This window comes from Leptosomus discolor, unplaced genomic scaffold, assembly GCF_034619465.1.
Source record: "Leptosomus discolor isolate bLepDis1 unplaced genomic scaffold, bLepDis1.hap2 HAP2_SCAFFOLD_48, whole genome shotgun sequence".
Taxonomy (NCBI): domain Eukaryota; kingdom Metazoa; phylum Chordata; class Aves; order Leptosomiformes; family Leptosomidae; genus Leptosomus; species Leptosomus discolor.
Window position 1 is genome coordinate 1,333,194 of NW_028237740.1, and position 16,817 is coordinate 1,350,010.

Sequence of the window (16,817 nt, forward strand, 5' to 3'; positions counted from 1 at the left end):
TACACTGATTTCTGAACTAGAACCCACACCTACAGGGATGGATTTAGCAGTGACAAAAAGGTTGTTGAAACACCTAGACTTAATGCAGATATTAGAGGAAGCCAAGAATAATGGACAGGAAACTCTAATAACTGTTCATCATGAGGCAAATGAGATAAGTAGGGTCTTGAAAAGGGTCAAAAAGGATGGAGAACACAAATGGTGGGATACACTTTTTGGGTGGTCACCTTCAGACACTGGACTTTTTCAACGTCCTAATGCATCCAATAGTAGTGTTGTTGATAGCTACCGCTATTTTATTATTTCTAGTAGGGACCCTATATATGTGGGTTTGGCGTATAGTTAGAAGAATAACTTCAATGTACGAAGCATTATACCAACCAGAATAGCCAAGTAAAAGAATTCACTTAACAGAAAAGGGGGGAATTGATAGAGGGACATATAGAAAATATATTTTATAACAGAAGATATATCGAAAATATTAATAGGGAGCTACATAGAAAAAAGCTCAGCTGCCACTGAAGGCCAACAGGGAAGCGTGTGCTGCCTGACGGCTTCTGGCCCACTCGGAGTTGCAGGTGGTCTGAACAGCAAGGAGAGCAAGCAGTCATTAGGGTGCCATGTTTGTGTTGAGTGAAAGAGCCAAGATCTGCTACACTAATCTGAAGGAATAACTGAAAAAAAACATACTGCTTTCTCTGGTCCGGTAGTTTCCCAGATAAAATACAAACAACGAAGGTGATCGCTCAATGCAAATGACTTCTCAAGGTTTCACTTGCAACGTACATCACTGAAATACTTGAAGAATCTTAGTTCAGGAGGAAGACTTTCAGTGTTTCACAGTGTATTTTGTTTGACCCTTCTGGCAATATTCCTGTATCACCAACACAAACACAGGCTTCTTTGTTCACCTGTGCATCCAAAGCAAAACCGGGTGATGCACCATTCACTGGAAGTAGGAACAAACACCTCCCTCCCCTGTCCAGGCCTTTTCTCTGGAGCAGAGGGCTTCAGCATCCACATGGGCATCTGACTGGATGCCTAGCCAGGAATCCTGCCTGCCAGCACGGCAAGATGACGGGGCAACCCCACCACCGGCTACACCCCCTGTTAACACTGTTTTGCAAAGCCTGCCTCAAACATTTAGCCTCTGTTGAAGACGCTCTAATTCCTCCCTTTATAAGCTAACATACCTGCAAGGAACCCTCTGCCCTGGAATTTACTTCATTGTGCCCTCAGCTAAAGCTATTGAACTGAGCCCTTGGATACTCCCTCATGGCACTGAGATTCAGTTCTTGAGAGTCCTGTCAACCTGCTAAGGGTGCAGAGAACTCTACAGGAGCAGCTGAAATCTCCCAGCTGAGGAAGGCTTCAGCCTCTGCAGTCACACCAGCCATCAGTGGCAGGGCAGGTGCGACAGAAAGGGTGGTACAGCACAAGGACGAGCACTGACAGCCGCTGTGAAGAAGCCACAGCCAGACTGCACCCCTTTACAAGCTGTTGTCCCCGTTACAGACAGAATGGTGTTGGCTTTGAGATCACACACGAGGAGGTGTAGCTCCATCCACTTGCTGTCCTAACAGTCAACAGCAGACACAGAGTAAACTGGGCTATGCTATGGACCCAACAAGTTTCCATCTGAGAACACAGCACTGGCCGTTATGAAGTGCAAGAAGCAGATTAAGCTCTTGTACTGCAGAATCACAAAGGGCTTGGTGTCTTTTCCTAGAGTAGGGCCTAGCCAGGGGTTGGGGCCAACGGTCAGGATTCTAATGGTATGAACTGGCTGGGAATGAGCTATGACAAAGTGCCCCGTATCGGAAGGATATACAGTGGATGTGCTGCAGGCTGCCTCCTGAGACACGCCTGCAGTGCAGTTTTACCTGATCGAGCCACGCAGATGTGTCTCGGGTACATCTTTAGAAGCATAAAGCTAAGAAATAAAACAAGGATTGTTATAAAAGTTTTTTCTTTTTTCTGTTGGGGCACATTGAAAACACCTCCTCCTCTCTATCCACAGTGCCAACTGATGTTCTTTCAAAGGAGTTCTCTCTGACAAAAACAGAGAATTCTTATGAAAATGAACTCCCATCTATTAGTAGAAGCAGTAGTAGTAACAGCAGGCATAAAAATGTCACCAATGGAGTATCTGGGGCAGGAGAGCTCCTTGAGGCTGAAAGAATCAGCTTAGTGCTGTGGTTGTCTATGGGTTAAAAAAGAAACCAAACCCAACAAAACCACAAAGCAAAACAATCCCAAACCAACAGCCCAACAGATTTCTGCAAAGTATATTTGGCTCCAATGACTGCCGAGAATCAGGAGTCTAAAGATCACTCAGGAACCCAAATCTTCTGGTCCATTTGGCCATTAGCACACAGGCGTTCGCTAGGCCAGTCAGGAGGTCACAGCCTTCTGCTCAACCAGAAACAATCTCTGCTTCTGCCTTCAGCGGAGAAGGCAGCTCAGGCAAATCCAACCGCGTCACAGCTGCCCTCGGCGGCACAAGGAACACCCAGAGCGCTCTCTCGCTTCCTCTTCAGCACAGTCACAGTTCGTGTAGGGAGTCGGGACGCTGCGACACTGAACTGAGGATGAACACTGAGCACCTGTAACCCCGAGACATGCGTAGAGCACACACTGCTTTATCAGACAAGAAATACAGAACACATACTCAGTTTCTCTAGGATCTCCTCATCGCTCATTTCGGGTTTCTTTCGCCACCGGTCCGTGTCTCTGTACAAAGCATTTGAGTTTTCAGGCTGGCGAGTGGTGGCTCCTTCAGCTGGTGCTGGTGCAGCCGCAGGTTCAATTACAGAGCGGGTGTAGGTCTGTGACGAGAAAGTATTTTGCGTCAGAAAAGCAGCTTGCAGAGATGCCCCTGAGACTGTGTTTCAAATGCAAACCCTTAGGAAGATGCTGTCTGCCCCATCCAGGGCTCTTAAAATGTTTGGGTTTGCTCTCCCCTTCTCAACCTCAACAGACAAAAGTGAAAGGCTGGCTTTACACAAGTTCATGGTCAGTTTCATTTTCAATTTTCATTGATTTTCTGAAAAGATGCCTCAAACAATGAATTTACTGTGGTGCAAGGATACAGAAATAGGTCTGTCCAGGGCCCCAGAGCCTTGTGCCTTGATGCTCGTGTGTTTTCTCGGGTAACGACACGACTCTTTAGCTGCTACGCAAGTGTCTGAACAGAAGCAGGAAGCATCTCCCTTTTCTGATCACAACGGTGGAACTGACTTCTCATCAGGATTTCAAGCCGTAGGGAGTGGCCACGAGGAACTGCGTTCCAGTCCTTCAGAGACCTCCCTTCTCTTCACAAGGCAGAGCTGTGCAGGATTCTCCTCACCAAACTGCAGCCATGGAAAAGCTAAGGGGGCAGCCTAAGCTCTTCATTTACCTACTTGTACAGCCTGCGGAGAGCGACGGCTACCTCCAGGGGACACTTTCTCCTAAGGATCCCGCAAGGGGGTGGACTGTGTCTGATGACCGCTCTCTCCGCTGATGCCAGAGAGCCCATACAGGCACTTTGGACAAAGCTGCTCACGTTGACACCGCTGGCATTAACAGACACAGTGCTGCCTCTTATCTGATACTGATGAACACACGGTCCCTCTCAGAATCACAGGAAACTCATGACTACATGGGAAAGTTCAAGGCACACTTTCCTGGTGTCGGTGACGTGGGTGAAGCACTGGGTCACGGTAGGACTCCAGCCCGTTCATCCGTGGACGGCAAATGCTGTCTGATCCGAAACATGTAGCTCTGAATGACACCCGCTGCAGTGCTGACCAAAGCTGGGACTTCCTGATTTTGTATGTTCAGGCCACGGGGCGATAACAGAGGGAGGTTTGTTGTCCTCTTCCTCTTCTTCATCACCTTCATCCTCTCCTTCAGAAACAGAGGGAGCTGGTGGGGGTTGTGAGGCTGGTTTTGTGCTCTGTGGACAGACAGACAGCAGCGTGAGTGACAGTCCCCATTCTGGCACTTGGGAGGTTTGATAATCACACCACACTTGAGTCTGCTTTTCCCTGCACTGTGACATCCAACCAGCATTCTCTGAGTCGGTAACTTTTGAAAGCTCCCGTCTGGACTGTCTCACCACTGCCTACGTCTGCTAGAGCAAACTGCCACAGCATCCGCCAATGCACCCGTACCCACGGGAAAAGCCATGGGGAAGGCTTATGGTGCTCTGCTGAACCCCAAACTTCCTTTTAAAGGTGTGTTTTAGCAAGATGATGAAAGTGGCATCAATTGAAAATCTGAAGTGTGACTATTCAAAGATGACTTTCATTTTGTTAGACACGCTCTCTGCTGTGTAATCCCAAACCTCAAATTAAGGTGCTTGATACTCGAAAATAAAGGCCAAATCCCCGTTCAGTCATTTGCTATTCAGTCCACTCACATCAACACTACTAAAGCTGGTCAATATTCACGGGGAGGGCATGACTACATCTCTGGGATTGCTATGCAATCCAGTATTCATTAGAGTGGAGGATTATTTCAAACTTTCTTGCAATGGTTCCAGTCACTTACGTATCAATTCTAACCTTATCTATATTCAGCTCCACATCCAGCTGTACTAAGGAGAAATCATAACAAGTAACAGAAATCGACACTAAGTTGTTAAAAATTAAAATGGATTAATTAGACAGTACTGAATACTGTTGTGAATGATATATTCCACCATGCCCAAGAACAGCAAGCGATCTTCTGTCTGCAGAACCAGACTTTCATCTGTCTAAAAGTTCTTGAACAGAAAATTAGAGAACAGCCAGTGACCCCTTTACTGCCGCTGCATAGACACTAAAAGGTATTTTCGTTCAGCCTACGAGGCTGGCACTCTGTCACCAAAGGCAAAGCTCAGAGCCTGCTCCACAGTTCTGAAACGCCATGGAAGGAAGAGGTTCCTTTCACACTCACTGAAGGACAGGCTTCTGGGTATCCATGGGCGCTTTCACCTGCAACGTGCAAGGGAGAATTAACCAGATGCCGTTATAAAACTGCCTGATGGGGGGAACCCCACAAAACAAGTAAATCCAAACAGATAGCATTTCTCTTTCACAACAGCCCTCCAGCAGCCACAGCTATTTTACATAGCAAGCAAGACAGCAGGACAATATACTAGGCTACTCTTTTTCTAGAGTTTCTGGTGTCTATGTTTTGCTCGGTTTTGCCAGCCAATAAAATAAACAGAAACTTGATGAAGAAAATGCAAATTGCTCTTTAACAGTCAATGCTTCTGCTCTGCCCAAGAGCTAAAGCAGCTTCTTTTCGTAGAATGGTTTGGGCTGGAAGGGACCTTAAAGACCATCTCGTTCCAACCCCCTGCTGTGGGCAGGGACACCTTCCCCCAGACCAGGTTGCTCCCAGCCCCATCCAGCCTGGCCTTGAACCCTGCCAGGGAGGGGGCAGCCAACAGCTTCTCTGGGCAACCTCTTCCAGTGTCTCACCACCCTCCCAGGAAAGAATTTCTTCCCAAGATCGCATTGAAATCTCCCCTCGTTCAGTTTCAAACCGTTACCCTTCGTCCTATCACGGCACTCCCCGACAAAGAGTCCCTCCCCACCTTGCCTGTAGCCCCCCTTTAAGCACTGGAAGGGCACGAGAAGGTCTCCCCGGAGCCTTCTCTTCTCCAGGCTGAACAACACCAACTCTCTCAGACTGTCCTCACAGGGCAGGTGCTCCAGCCCCCTCACCACCTTTGTGGCCTCCTCTGCACTATCGGTACCTTAATGGTATTTTTGTTGGAAAATCAACTTGGTTATTAAGGAACAGCAAAAGGACACATCGATACAGAAGCCAGATATCCTGCACCTAGTAAACCCCTCTGCTTACCTGCTAGATCCGTCATCAGCCACACTTTGTCTAGCAAAAACCAGAAGGAATGGGCCAAAGGCAAAAGAACACTGAAGAGCACACCACAGACTTGCTCCTTCATCTTTGCAGTGCTACACTACAAGTCTGCAGACGGGGCCCAACCAAGGGGACAAAAGGGCACTCTCGTCACACCCTCCTGGAAGGAGCGTGCTACAAAGGCTGCTCTGGGCACTGACACCTTCCTTCTCCTCTGGGCCAACGTTCCCGTGACATCATGACAGCAGCCCTGAAAAATGTGCTGTGTCACAAAGCATCCCAAAAAATTCTCTTCCTCTGGAACACGAACACATTGCTCAAAGGATCCCACAATAACTCATAAAACGCACAAAACAAGTATACCCTGTACCCAGTCTGAATTTGACAACAGCTAGAAAAGCTTGTGGGTTCTTCTTCTGCTCCAGTTTTGTTACGCTGGAGGTCTGGACCAGCCTGGCCCACTGCTCTGGAGTGCCCTGCAGATGTCAAGTGGAAAGAAGGAGCATTTAGAATACTGAACAGCCGCAGCCTCACACATCTTGACCAAGCTCCCATGCTACCTCTAAGATTACTTTCACAAATTTTGGTTGACACCTTACCATTCAAGTTAGTAGCTTCTACACTAGATGCAATCATTCTCTTCTCTACCAAAATACACAGCTAAAACCAGGATTAACTTTACAATCAAAAGAAAGTTAGGACTGTGATAGGAAAAAAAGGGCATGAAACTCATCGTTAAATCAACTCTGCTCTTCATGGCATAATGATTTAAGGCTTCACTTGTTTTCCTGGGGATTCAGTGCAGGCACAACCAGACGGTTCTGTATTTGTGGACAATACTGTGTATTTTAGGAGCTTTACACTGGATTTTGAATGCTTAATAACGCAAACCCATCTTGCTGAAATGATCACTGCTGTCTGACTAAAAGCTAAACCCCATCCTGATACAATTCATTTGCAGCCTACCAGGGAACCCTGCGGGCTTAAGAATCTGCATTTAAATTCTCAAAATCCTAACACTGAGTTCCGCCACTGCTGCTAAGGACGCCTCTTTTGCGAGCTCCTGTAGCTCTCTAGGTTCTCTCCTGTAAAGATGCAGAAACCAGGGACTGGGAAAACAGGCAGAAAGTGCCAAAGCCTTGGCTGAAGTCTCGGACACCTTACGAGGGAGGGTGGAATTTCAGAATTGATCCAATCTCTGAAAGCCGCAGCTCTGCGTTCAAACTATATGGATGAACAATTGCTTTAAATCTCCAGTGCAATTTCCTGAATTGGAAAGCCTGTCATTTTCCCCATATACCTGCACAGCCAACACCTACCAGCCAATTGCAGGCCTTACTGAATGAAAAACTCCACCTGAAGAACATTTAAACTTAGCCTTGGTGCCACCCCAGTCTAGGGTTTGACTGGCTTGGAAGTCAGTCAGTCTGCGTCTGCGTCCGTTTCTCACCTCCCTCCTAGTTTAACAACTCTCAAAAGTAACATCGCTTGTGGTCATCCATCTCCTGAGCCTTTTACGATTGACAAATCTCACTTCAGCCCACTTTTAGTGACCCTGATAAAGCGTGAGTGGAACAAAGGCTGAGAGAAGCTGCCTTCCCTCTGATGCATCAAGAACCCATGTTCAACAGAGATTTATTTCTCTGAGAAATGGTCACAATAATGCCAGTTCTGGACAACTCCCAAACACCCAGATAAACACGGCATAAACCCACATGCAAACATCTATCCTGCTGGTGGGTACCTCACATATTGGGCTTCCCTGCAGAACCAGCATTCTCCAAGACTAACTACCACGTGGCTGAATAATACAGCACAGAGCTGTCTGTAGGATCTTCTCTAGTGCCAGTGGTACCTCTGTAACAGCCGAGAGGGGAACTGCCATTCTACCAAATACATTTGTCTTTTCACTCGAAAAATGACCGAAAAAATGTTATAGAATCACAGAAGCGTTTTGGTCGGAAAAGACCTTTAAGATCATCAGGTCCAACCATTAACCTAACACGACCAAGCCCACCCCTAAACTAGGTCCCTAAGCACCACATCTATACGTCTTTTGAACACCTCCAGGGATGGTGACTCCAACACCTCCCTGGGCAGCCTGGGCCAATGTCTGACCACACTTTCAGTAAAGAAATTTTTCCTAATAGCCAGTCTGCCCTGGCCATTACCTCTTGTCCTGTCATTAGTTACTTGGGAGAAGAGACCAACACCAGCCTCACTACAACTTCCTTGGAGGGAGCTGTCGAGAGCAAATTCCTGTCTTACAGCGCTCACTTGCAGTATGCGAGAGCTATTAACACAAACTCAGGAACTCAGTCACGCTTAAAGCGCTCATGTAGAACACAAAACAGTCACATCCTCTCACATCTTTCAAGCAAGTACTCTGCCCCCCAGGATCCCCCCTCACCTCGGCTGCCCTCCTTACCAGTTTAAGGTGTGTCTGGTCGACATATCCTCACCGTGGTGCTGAGCAGGCTTCTCTATAGATCTGATGTGACGTGACTTCACGCTAACAGTTGTGAGAAACCCAGAGATAGACGAGAGGTTTATACTGTGCCTCTCACAGTGGGACTCTCTATCGGGATCTCCAAAGGCCCGTGTATCACTGTCTATCGATGACAACACGAAAACGAATACACGTGCCATAGTAACACATCAGCAGGAGAGGAAGGAGCAGTTGTTCAGGTCCTGTCTTTGCCTTCCGTATTCCCTCCGTGCAGCGCCAGGGACAGCCACGCTATGCACAGCAAGAAGAGCTGGACGAAGACAACTTTGCGTGTGTCTGACTTCAAAAGCACGTGTCCCCATCCACCCTTATCAACCAGGATGGAGCTTTGCGAAATCTATTTCCTGGCACATCAGTCTTCTAACATAAAGCACTACCATGCTCATGGACTTTTAATTAACAGTTTTCTCTGATGTTTTACTATTATGTCTGACAGCTGCCCAAGTTTACCTAGGGGTCTCATCCAAAGCCTGAACTCGCTATGGACCAGCACCCTCCCAGCCTGGGTCTGTCTTTGCTCACAGACACTAGCTCCACAAGGCCTCTCTTGCTGTGCCTTTCTTCTCCTGCCTTACAGCCTCCTTCAGTTGGAAGATGCTCTGCTCTTCTCTTCAGAATTACAGTCTAGAGTACTTTGGATGTTTCTAATCCTTTCTCTGCATTGTTGCATTTACCCTCATTAAATAATTAACTGTCACCTTTGGTCTGTACTGCACACCCCTACACAATGTGAAGAGATGAATTATTTTCAGTCAGCATGCAGGAAAGATGGCAGCAATAGATCAAATACAAAGGCAAAGGCTTTTCTCCTTCTTTTATCTCTACGACGATGTTGTTTAATTTTCAGGATAGATGTTGCCAGTTACAAGACATCATCTCCATTCAGCACATATAACTTTTGACTGGAGATAACAAAACTGGCTTCTCCTACCTCAGCATTTCCAAGCAAATGCAGTGAAAGTTAGATTTAAAGGATCATCAAATTCAGTTCAAAGCAACAGCCAAATCTAGAAACGAAATAAGGTATTCCAGGAAACGTTCCATCAAAAGCAGCACTTGTCCATTCTAGGCCTCTCCTGCCAGCGGGCAAGTCTTCCACCAGCTCATTCCCTAAGATTTGCCTCATCTGCTTCACAGACCTCTGCCTACCAGACTGGGGATAGAACATCCATCATCCAAATGCTGATAAACCATAAATTAAATACAGAACTCAACATCTCCTTGCAACACCCTCACCCCTCCCCAGTCTAAAAACTCGGACACTTCTCTCTGTGCCCTGCAACTCACATCACTTCTGGGTTATGTAAGCTGGCAAAAGGAGACGAAAAGGCATGACTCTCTTGAAGCAATGACTGAGTGGATTCAAGGGGTTTATACTGGGCATTCCTGTTGGATCTTCTCACAAACACCCCTCACAATACACTCCTGCCGCACAGCAGTTAGCCACAAGGGCCACCCACACTACCTCAGCAACTCTTATAGACCAAAGAGAACAAGGAAAGAGTTTTCTGTCTTCCACGGTCTGCAGCATCACCATCATTACTACGTTAAAAGAGCAGTTGTTTGGCAGAAAACCATGACTCAGCTAAGTAGCAGCTTTTCTCCAGAGAGAAAGAAAGGGTTTGACCCCACGCTTGCGCCCTCCTGTTTGCTTGCCTCCTCTTCATCTCATTCTCTTCTTTCCTCCATCCCCTCTCCCTGCCACTGTCACTCATGCTGTCCTCCCATCCTCCTTCCTGCTCTGCTCCTCCTGTCCTTCCCCAGCAGCCTTGTCCTTTTCTTTCTCCTCCATTAATCTCAACCCTGCTGGGCAACCGGATGGCTGAAGGTCAGACTGCTCCCATCCGCAGCTCAGTCTAGAGCAGCTTCAACGGAACTGAGACTGTTCACCCAGTAATCGTCACATGGATGTACCTCCTCAGCGGAAAGGGGCATCTGAGCTGGGGTGGGCCTGCTGCCCCTGCATTGCTTTAGGCTGAATGCTCTACAGCGCCTTCACGGAGCCACCAGCTCACACACAGCACTAATTGATTCCATAGCACGGCAATTACAGGCGGTTTAATGAAGGAAGAACAAGGCTGGATCAAACAACCAGAAGAACACAAGTCATTTCCTTCTGCTCTCAACTCTCCTCAGGTAAAGCACTCTGCTGAAAGGAAACACAAGTGCTGTCAACTCCACCGAGGCTCCCATCACCACCATTACCAGAACAGCCTCCATAAAGTGTCTTCTCAGGCCCGTACCCAGTGGTTAGTCTAACAGACTGATGCTGGTTTTCTGCAGTGAGTGCTTGCAACTCAAAAAACCCAAAAGCACACCCCCCAACCCCCACCCCCACCCCAATGTAGCATTCCTTTCATTACTTTACCCAAAATAAGACCTATTGTTGGTCTTCCCTGCAGCAGGCACACACGAAGAAGCTATACAAAAGGCAAGTCTCCTGTCACAATGTCGAAGCAGACTGGGTGCTGCAGGCTGTTTGGGGCAAATCAGTGCCCATTTACCATCTACCTCCCCCACAACACCTTGTTCCAGCTTTGTGAACTGCTACAAGTCAACTGATGGAGCCACTTCACAGACTGATCCGGGGCCCCAAAGACTTCAAGATCTTCATCTGAGGTATCTTTTAGACCTTATTTCAATGACAGTTACAGCGGCTCCACTCAATACTTGAGAAGAAAGTCAAAAGTTGAGCTTTAGCATAAAGCCCAGTAGTACGGCCTTGAAAAGAAATCAAAAGGCTTCAGCTCTTTCCAGAAGAACGTATAAAAAATCCTTCCCTTGCTCTCACCAAGGTCTGACATCCATTCTTTGACCAAGTTACTCAGTTTTCCAGGAACAACCAGCCTGTAAAGAAAACTCATCCGTTTGTCCTAAAAAAATGAAGAGGTGAACAAGTTTTACAGCCTTGTTAGACCTGCGATTCAGTTCTTCCTCGTCTTCAAATACCCCACGTGGCTTCATCGCTTCAACCAGCTTCTGAGTATGACGGCAATCTATATCCTTAGCAGGAGCCAAGCTAATTGCACATGTAATTCCATAGTGCCTCCGGGGCTGCTTCTGCAGCCTACAAGTACTGTAGGAGAAAATAAAATGCTGAAGACTCCACAAAAGCAAAAAAAGAAACTTATTGGGAAACACCCTTCAGCTTACAGGTTTCCAAATCAACTTCTACTCTTTTACCCAGCACTAACAGAAATGAGAAAAAAAATCCTGCTGATGATTTTTAGATAACTTGACCCAATTTAGAAGCCACAACTACCTCTTTTGAAAAACATTTGGGGATAGAAGAAAAGATCCAAGTTGCTACCAACTTAACACAACTGATTTGCATTGCTCTGGACAGCTAGAACTAATCACCAGGAAATGAAAAGGTTTCAACCCTACTAAGGGCCACACAGCAGAGGTTTTGGACCCATTTCCAGTTCCATACCAGTTTTGACTTAAGGATATTCCCATCAGCTTCCTGATGACACTAAACAAGACAGTTTAACACCGGCTTCTTTTCGTTCAATGTATTTGCTGTGCTGTTGCTGATTCTGGAAGGGCCTTCTAGTGGAAGGAGAAATAACAAAGCAGTCTGTTAAACACAGCTCATGCAGTAAATTCAGTATTACCTTGGGTTTGTTTATGGAAGAGTGGGAGAACATGAACCAATCTGCAGGGAATGCTGCTGGGAGAGCCTCCTGCTCTTAACACGGTGTTCAGTTTTTATAGTCCAGAGGCTCAGCTGTACACACGGCTGTTTTATCTAAACCAGTCAGCATACAAAGCAGCCCAAGCCAAGCTGTGGTTGTAGAGGGTGTTCAGATCTGGCTCAGCCAGCTCACTGCCCCGTTAGGCAGAGCACGACACCAGGCACCTGGTTTGGAGGCCGCCCAGGTTACTGCCCTGGAACTCCAGCTACAGCAAGGCATCATTTTCACCTCCCACCCTCCACTTGTCCTGCGTGTTGAGGCTCATTTGCAGTCAGAAGCACAACAGACCAACAGGGGAGGTGACTATTCAATTAAAGGCAGCATTAGCTTTTTTTTTTTACACCATAAACCCCTTGCTTTACAAAGTGAAAAAATGGAGAAAACCCCCGACTTTTCACTACCAGCTGAAACCAGCAGAGAGGGAGGAGTGGGACAGGAGGCAAGAACTGTACTTAACAGATGAAGGATCCCTACAGAAACACTAGCAGCAACAGGGGGAGACCCATCAGAAGGTCTATTCAACTCCTCCTGCTTGTCAGAGTCCATACCCAGACCCTAAGGCTAAAGGCATTAATGAGGCCATTACTCAGAGCGGGTATTTTCCCCCTTCACATGTGGACAAGTGCAGAGATCAGCTGGGTCAGTCAAGAGATGCTTTTGAGGTACCTGACCCACTTCAGCTGCAGTGGGATTAGGAAATGCTCAAAGGACAGCTTCGACACTGGGGTTGAAAAAGGACACCTGATTACAGCTCCTCATTTCTAGTCGTTGCCCTGACTCTCCCATGCAGGGAAGATGGATGTCTCTCTCTCTCGGAGCAGCTTTATCCAACTACAGACATAGCTCTTAGTCATCTGGTGGGTTTTCTTCCCCCCTCCTCTCTATGAGCTCCTTTGTCACACTTTCTTCTATGTGCTTTCCAAAAAGCGGGGGGGGGGGGGGGGGGTATTAGCACTGTAAGTCCTATTGTCCCCCCAATCAGGGTTCTTTTACTCAGTCTGCAAAGAGCTGAAAAACACAGTCAGGATATTTGTTTAATTCCAGTCCTGCACAGAAAAGTGTGCTAGGTGGTACCTCCACAAAGCTAGCACCCCTTTGGGGAAAGAAGCTGGGTCTTAAGATACAAAACAACAACAAAGGAACTGCAGTGAAGTAAATGATGTCCCTCCTAACTTGACCTAGGAAATCAGACATTTACCATTCTCTTATCTTCAAACTCCTGTTGTCTTTGAGATCAGTTTGGTGCCACCAAGGTCTGACACCCCTATGAAGACAGGCTGAGAGAGTTGGGGTTGTTCAGCCTGGAGAAGAGAAGGCTCCAGGAGGACCTGGTAGCAACCTTGCAATACCTGAAGGGGGCCTCTAAGAAGGCAGGGAAGAACAATTCGCAAGGGTTTGTAGCAATAGGACGAGAGGTAGTGGTTTTGAGCTAGAAAAGTGTAGATTTCGGTTGGACATTAGGAAAAAGTTCTTTAATATGAGGGTGCTGGGTCACTGGAAGAGGTTGCCAGAGAGGTATTGGAAGCCCCATCCCTGGAGCCATTCAAGGTCAGGCCTGATGGGGCTCTGAGCAACCTGACCTCGTTAGAGATGTCCCGGCTTGTTGTAGGAGGCTTGGACTAGATGGCCTTTAGAGGTCGCTTCCAACCCAATACATTCTACAATTCGATGAAGGAGAGAGAGGAGGACAGGGGCAGGGAGTGGGACATGCAGGCAGAGAGAGAAAAAGCAGCGCAGGCAAGAAGCCAGAGAGACTGTGAACAACAAGGAGGGATGCAGATCGGGACAAAGAGGCAGTGAACAAAAAACCAGCCATGCGCTGCAGGACAGAGACAGAGGAAGGAAAAAAGAGGGGCAGGGAGCAGGACAGAGGGAGAGCAAGAAAAACCAAAGGGGCAGGTAGAATAGCAGAACAAGAGAGGGGCTTGGAAACCAGAGAGGGACGAAGAGGGAGCAGGGTACGAGAACAGACAGAAGAAGAAAGGTACAGGGAAGCAAAAGAGTGACGCCAGTGATGGAAGGTGGGAGGGCACAGGCACAGGGAGGCACCCGGAGCACAAGAGGGGTGACACGGCCCCAAGTGTGGACGGAGGGTCGCAATCACGACAAATTTATCTACACACTTGCAGATAAGCCGGCACGTCTTTATTGCAGCGCTGGGAAGCACAGGGACAGCTCCACCCGACAGGCTTCAAAGTTACATCAAAAATTCAACATCTTATACCCTTTTTCTGCAAAGTCATGATCTTTAACAGATTTTAACATAAGCATGTATCTTATGCCCGCTATTAATTTTGACAGTTACAATGATTGGTCCGCCCTATTCTATAACTTTCTTAACAGTCCTTTCCTAATCTAGTCATTCGTTATTTTACTGATCAAAATCTCTGATATACAAATTAGGATGGGGAGGATGGGAGAGTCTTCACAGCAATATTCCTTTGTTTCAATGGTTTCATCACATAAGATAACTAGCTGAGAACGTACAATTTCACCCCTTGTACCTGCCTCCCTCCCTCCTCGTTCTGTGTTCTGTACAGTTTCCCAATCCACAGCAGCTTCAGCTTTGGCCATCTTCCTAAGGCCTGCATCTGCTGTCTCTTAGCATAAGTGAGGTTTTGTCTACTCCTTACCATAATGTAAATTAATTGAATCAGGAAATAATTAACTATAAGATGTTAGTTGTTCATTCAAAACAATTAATTACCAATGAAATCAAAATTCAGATCTGAGTATAACGCAAGGGCCCAGGACTCACTGCAGCTCCCGCTCTTGGTGCTGCTGGGAGGATTTTACTCTTCAGACTCTTCTGTCTCTGCCTCTCTCAGCTCTTACAATATGAGGCTTCCTACATACACAGCCTCACGTGCGCACACACACACACACACTACATGGCTGTACCGTGCTTTGGTTACGCACACAGACCCCGCGGTGCATGTTGGTGACCAGCTCTGCTCAGGACTACTCACAGGGACCCTTCCTCACGCCAAGAGGCCGGCTGTCTCTTGTCTGCAGCTGGGGGCAGCTCGCAGCCGGATCCCCTTCGTGTCCTTCTCCAGCCGCTTTTCCTTTTGCCCATCTCTTCAGCTTCAGCCTGAGCTGGATGCAGCTGACGACATCCCCAGGGCAGGAACAGACCACCGAGCCCCTGGCACGGCCTCTGGCAGAGGGAAAGAACCCTGACTGTCACAGCCGGCCCCAGGCCGGAGCCCCTCCTGCTGCAGCCGCTCCTGCAGACCCCGCTCCTTCCCCGCACTGCTGCTGAAGGCCCCTGGGTTAACAGAGCCCTGGGCCTGCCCGAGGCCCCGCTCGCCGCTGCCAGGACAGGCCGTGGGGCAGCCTGGGGCTGTGGGACAGGCCTCAGGGGAGGGGCTGGGGACGGGGCAGCTGCAGGGGGGGAGCGGGGCTCGGGGGGGGATCAGGGGGGCTCTGGGAGTCGGGGTGCCCAGTGCCTGTGCTGGGGGGTCTGTCTCCTTCTCCTTCCCCTGCCCAGCCCTCAGGTCACCCCGGGGATGCCCCAGCCGGCCCAGCTCCGGCTTGGAGCTCCCACCCACCACCCCCGGGCAGCCACCAGGCAGAAGACACCCCGTCACCCACCCAAGGGCCTCACTCACCTCAGGGGCAGCCCCAGCCCTCACCTCAGACGGGCCACGCAGCATCCCAGCAGAGCCATCCCAGGAGCACCCGTGCCCCCCGCCCGCAGCTCGGCCCTACCGATGACGTCCAGGTACTGCCGCACCACGCTCTTGGGGTCAGGGCCCAGGAAGACATAGAAGTCCAGGATCCCACCCGTCGTGCGCCAGGTCAGGGCCGGGCTGGGCTGCAGGAGCACATGTGGCGAAGCACGAGCGCCGGAGGAACAAGCTGAGGATGGGGACGTGGGCCAAGCCCATGCCCAGCACCTCCGTGGGACTCACCCATCGCGTTGCTGTTCAGCAGAAAGACGCCGTGAGCCGAACCGCTGTCCTCCATCACCAGGTAGAAAGGGTGGGAGCCGTAGAGGTTGACCTGGGGCTGGAGTAGAGCACAGCGCAGTGCGGGTGAGGCTCCGTTGGAGGCCCCAGCACAGCACCCACCCACCCACCTGCCTGCCACTGGCCAGAAGCACCGTCACGGCTCGGGGTGCAAAGCCAGGGCTTGCAGCCCCAGACACTGCCTGAGTCAGCAGAGCTCTGCCCCAAACAAGAGCCCTGGACCGTGTCAGGGAAAGCGGCTTCTGAGCCAAACAAGAGCCCCAGGGGGGACAAAGCCTGACTTGGGGACAACGGTCCCACGGGATTGCCCAGGGCTGAGGCCAGGTCCCAGAGCTCCACAGCCACCGATGCCTTTCCCCAGCCCCAAACAAGATGTCAGAGGTTGCAGGGCCACCCCCACAGGCGCAGATGAGCCACCTCCCTCTCCCTCAGCCCCGCTCCGTACCACAGGCGCCATATCCCGATTCCAGAGGGTGACCCTGGTCCACGCCGTGTCGAGGACCAGCGGCGTCTGGTGCTCCCCCAGCCCAGAAATGAAATAGGAGGGCAAAGAGGTGGAGATCTGCAGGAACTGGTCTGCGAAGAAGAGGGGCGCGACGGTGGTGTTCGGCCTGTTGGAGAGAAAGGGAGACTCCGGCAAACAGCCCCAGCGGTGCCCAGCAGCCGGGTTTCGACTGATCTCTGGGACTCCTGCTTCCCTTCCCAGGCACCGAACCGCAGAGGGGCTCAAAGCAAAGCCCCCGCAGCCGCTGACCGCCACCCTGCTGCTGTCACCGCCAT

The 16,817-nt window shown here is 49.3% G+C and overlaps 1 protein-coding gene across 1 annotated transcript in view; it reads right to left on the minus strand.

The window, feature by feature from the left end:
* LOC147413140 (serine/threonine-protein kinase PAK 3-like) overlaps window positions 1-16,817 on the minus strand; it is a 55,395-nt gene extending 38,578 nt beyond the window's left edge. The window contains exons 1-11 of the mRNA XM_086480606.1: window positions 16,792-16,817; window positions 16,483-16,648; window positions 15,981-16,077; window positions 15,778-15,927; window positions 8,285-8,468; window positions 6,875-6,941; window positions 6,227-6,332; window positions 5,839-5,868; window positions 4,924-4,961; window positions 3,810-3,940; window positions 2,672-2,829 (exon numbers count right to left, since the gene is read on the minus strand). Of these exons, the coding sequence (XP_086336732.1) occupies window positions 2,672-2,829; window positions 3,810-3,940; window positions 4,924-4,961; window positions 5,839-5,868; window positions 6,227-6,332; window positions 6,875-6,941; window positions 8,285-8,468; window positions 15,778-15,927; window positions 15,981-16,077; window positions 16,483-16,648; window positions 16,792-16,817 (1,153 nt within the window). The remainder of the gene's footprint in view (window positions 1-2,671; window positions 2,830-3,809; window positions 3,941-4,923; window positions 4,962-5,838; window positions 5,869-6,226; window positions 6,333-6,874; window positions 6,942-8,284; window positions 8,469-15,777; window positions 15,928-15,980; window positions 16,078-16,482; window positions 16,649-16,791) is intronic.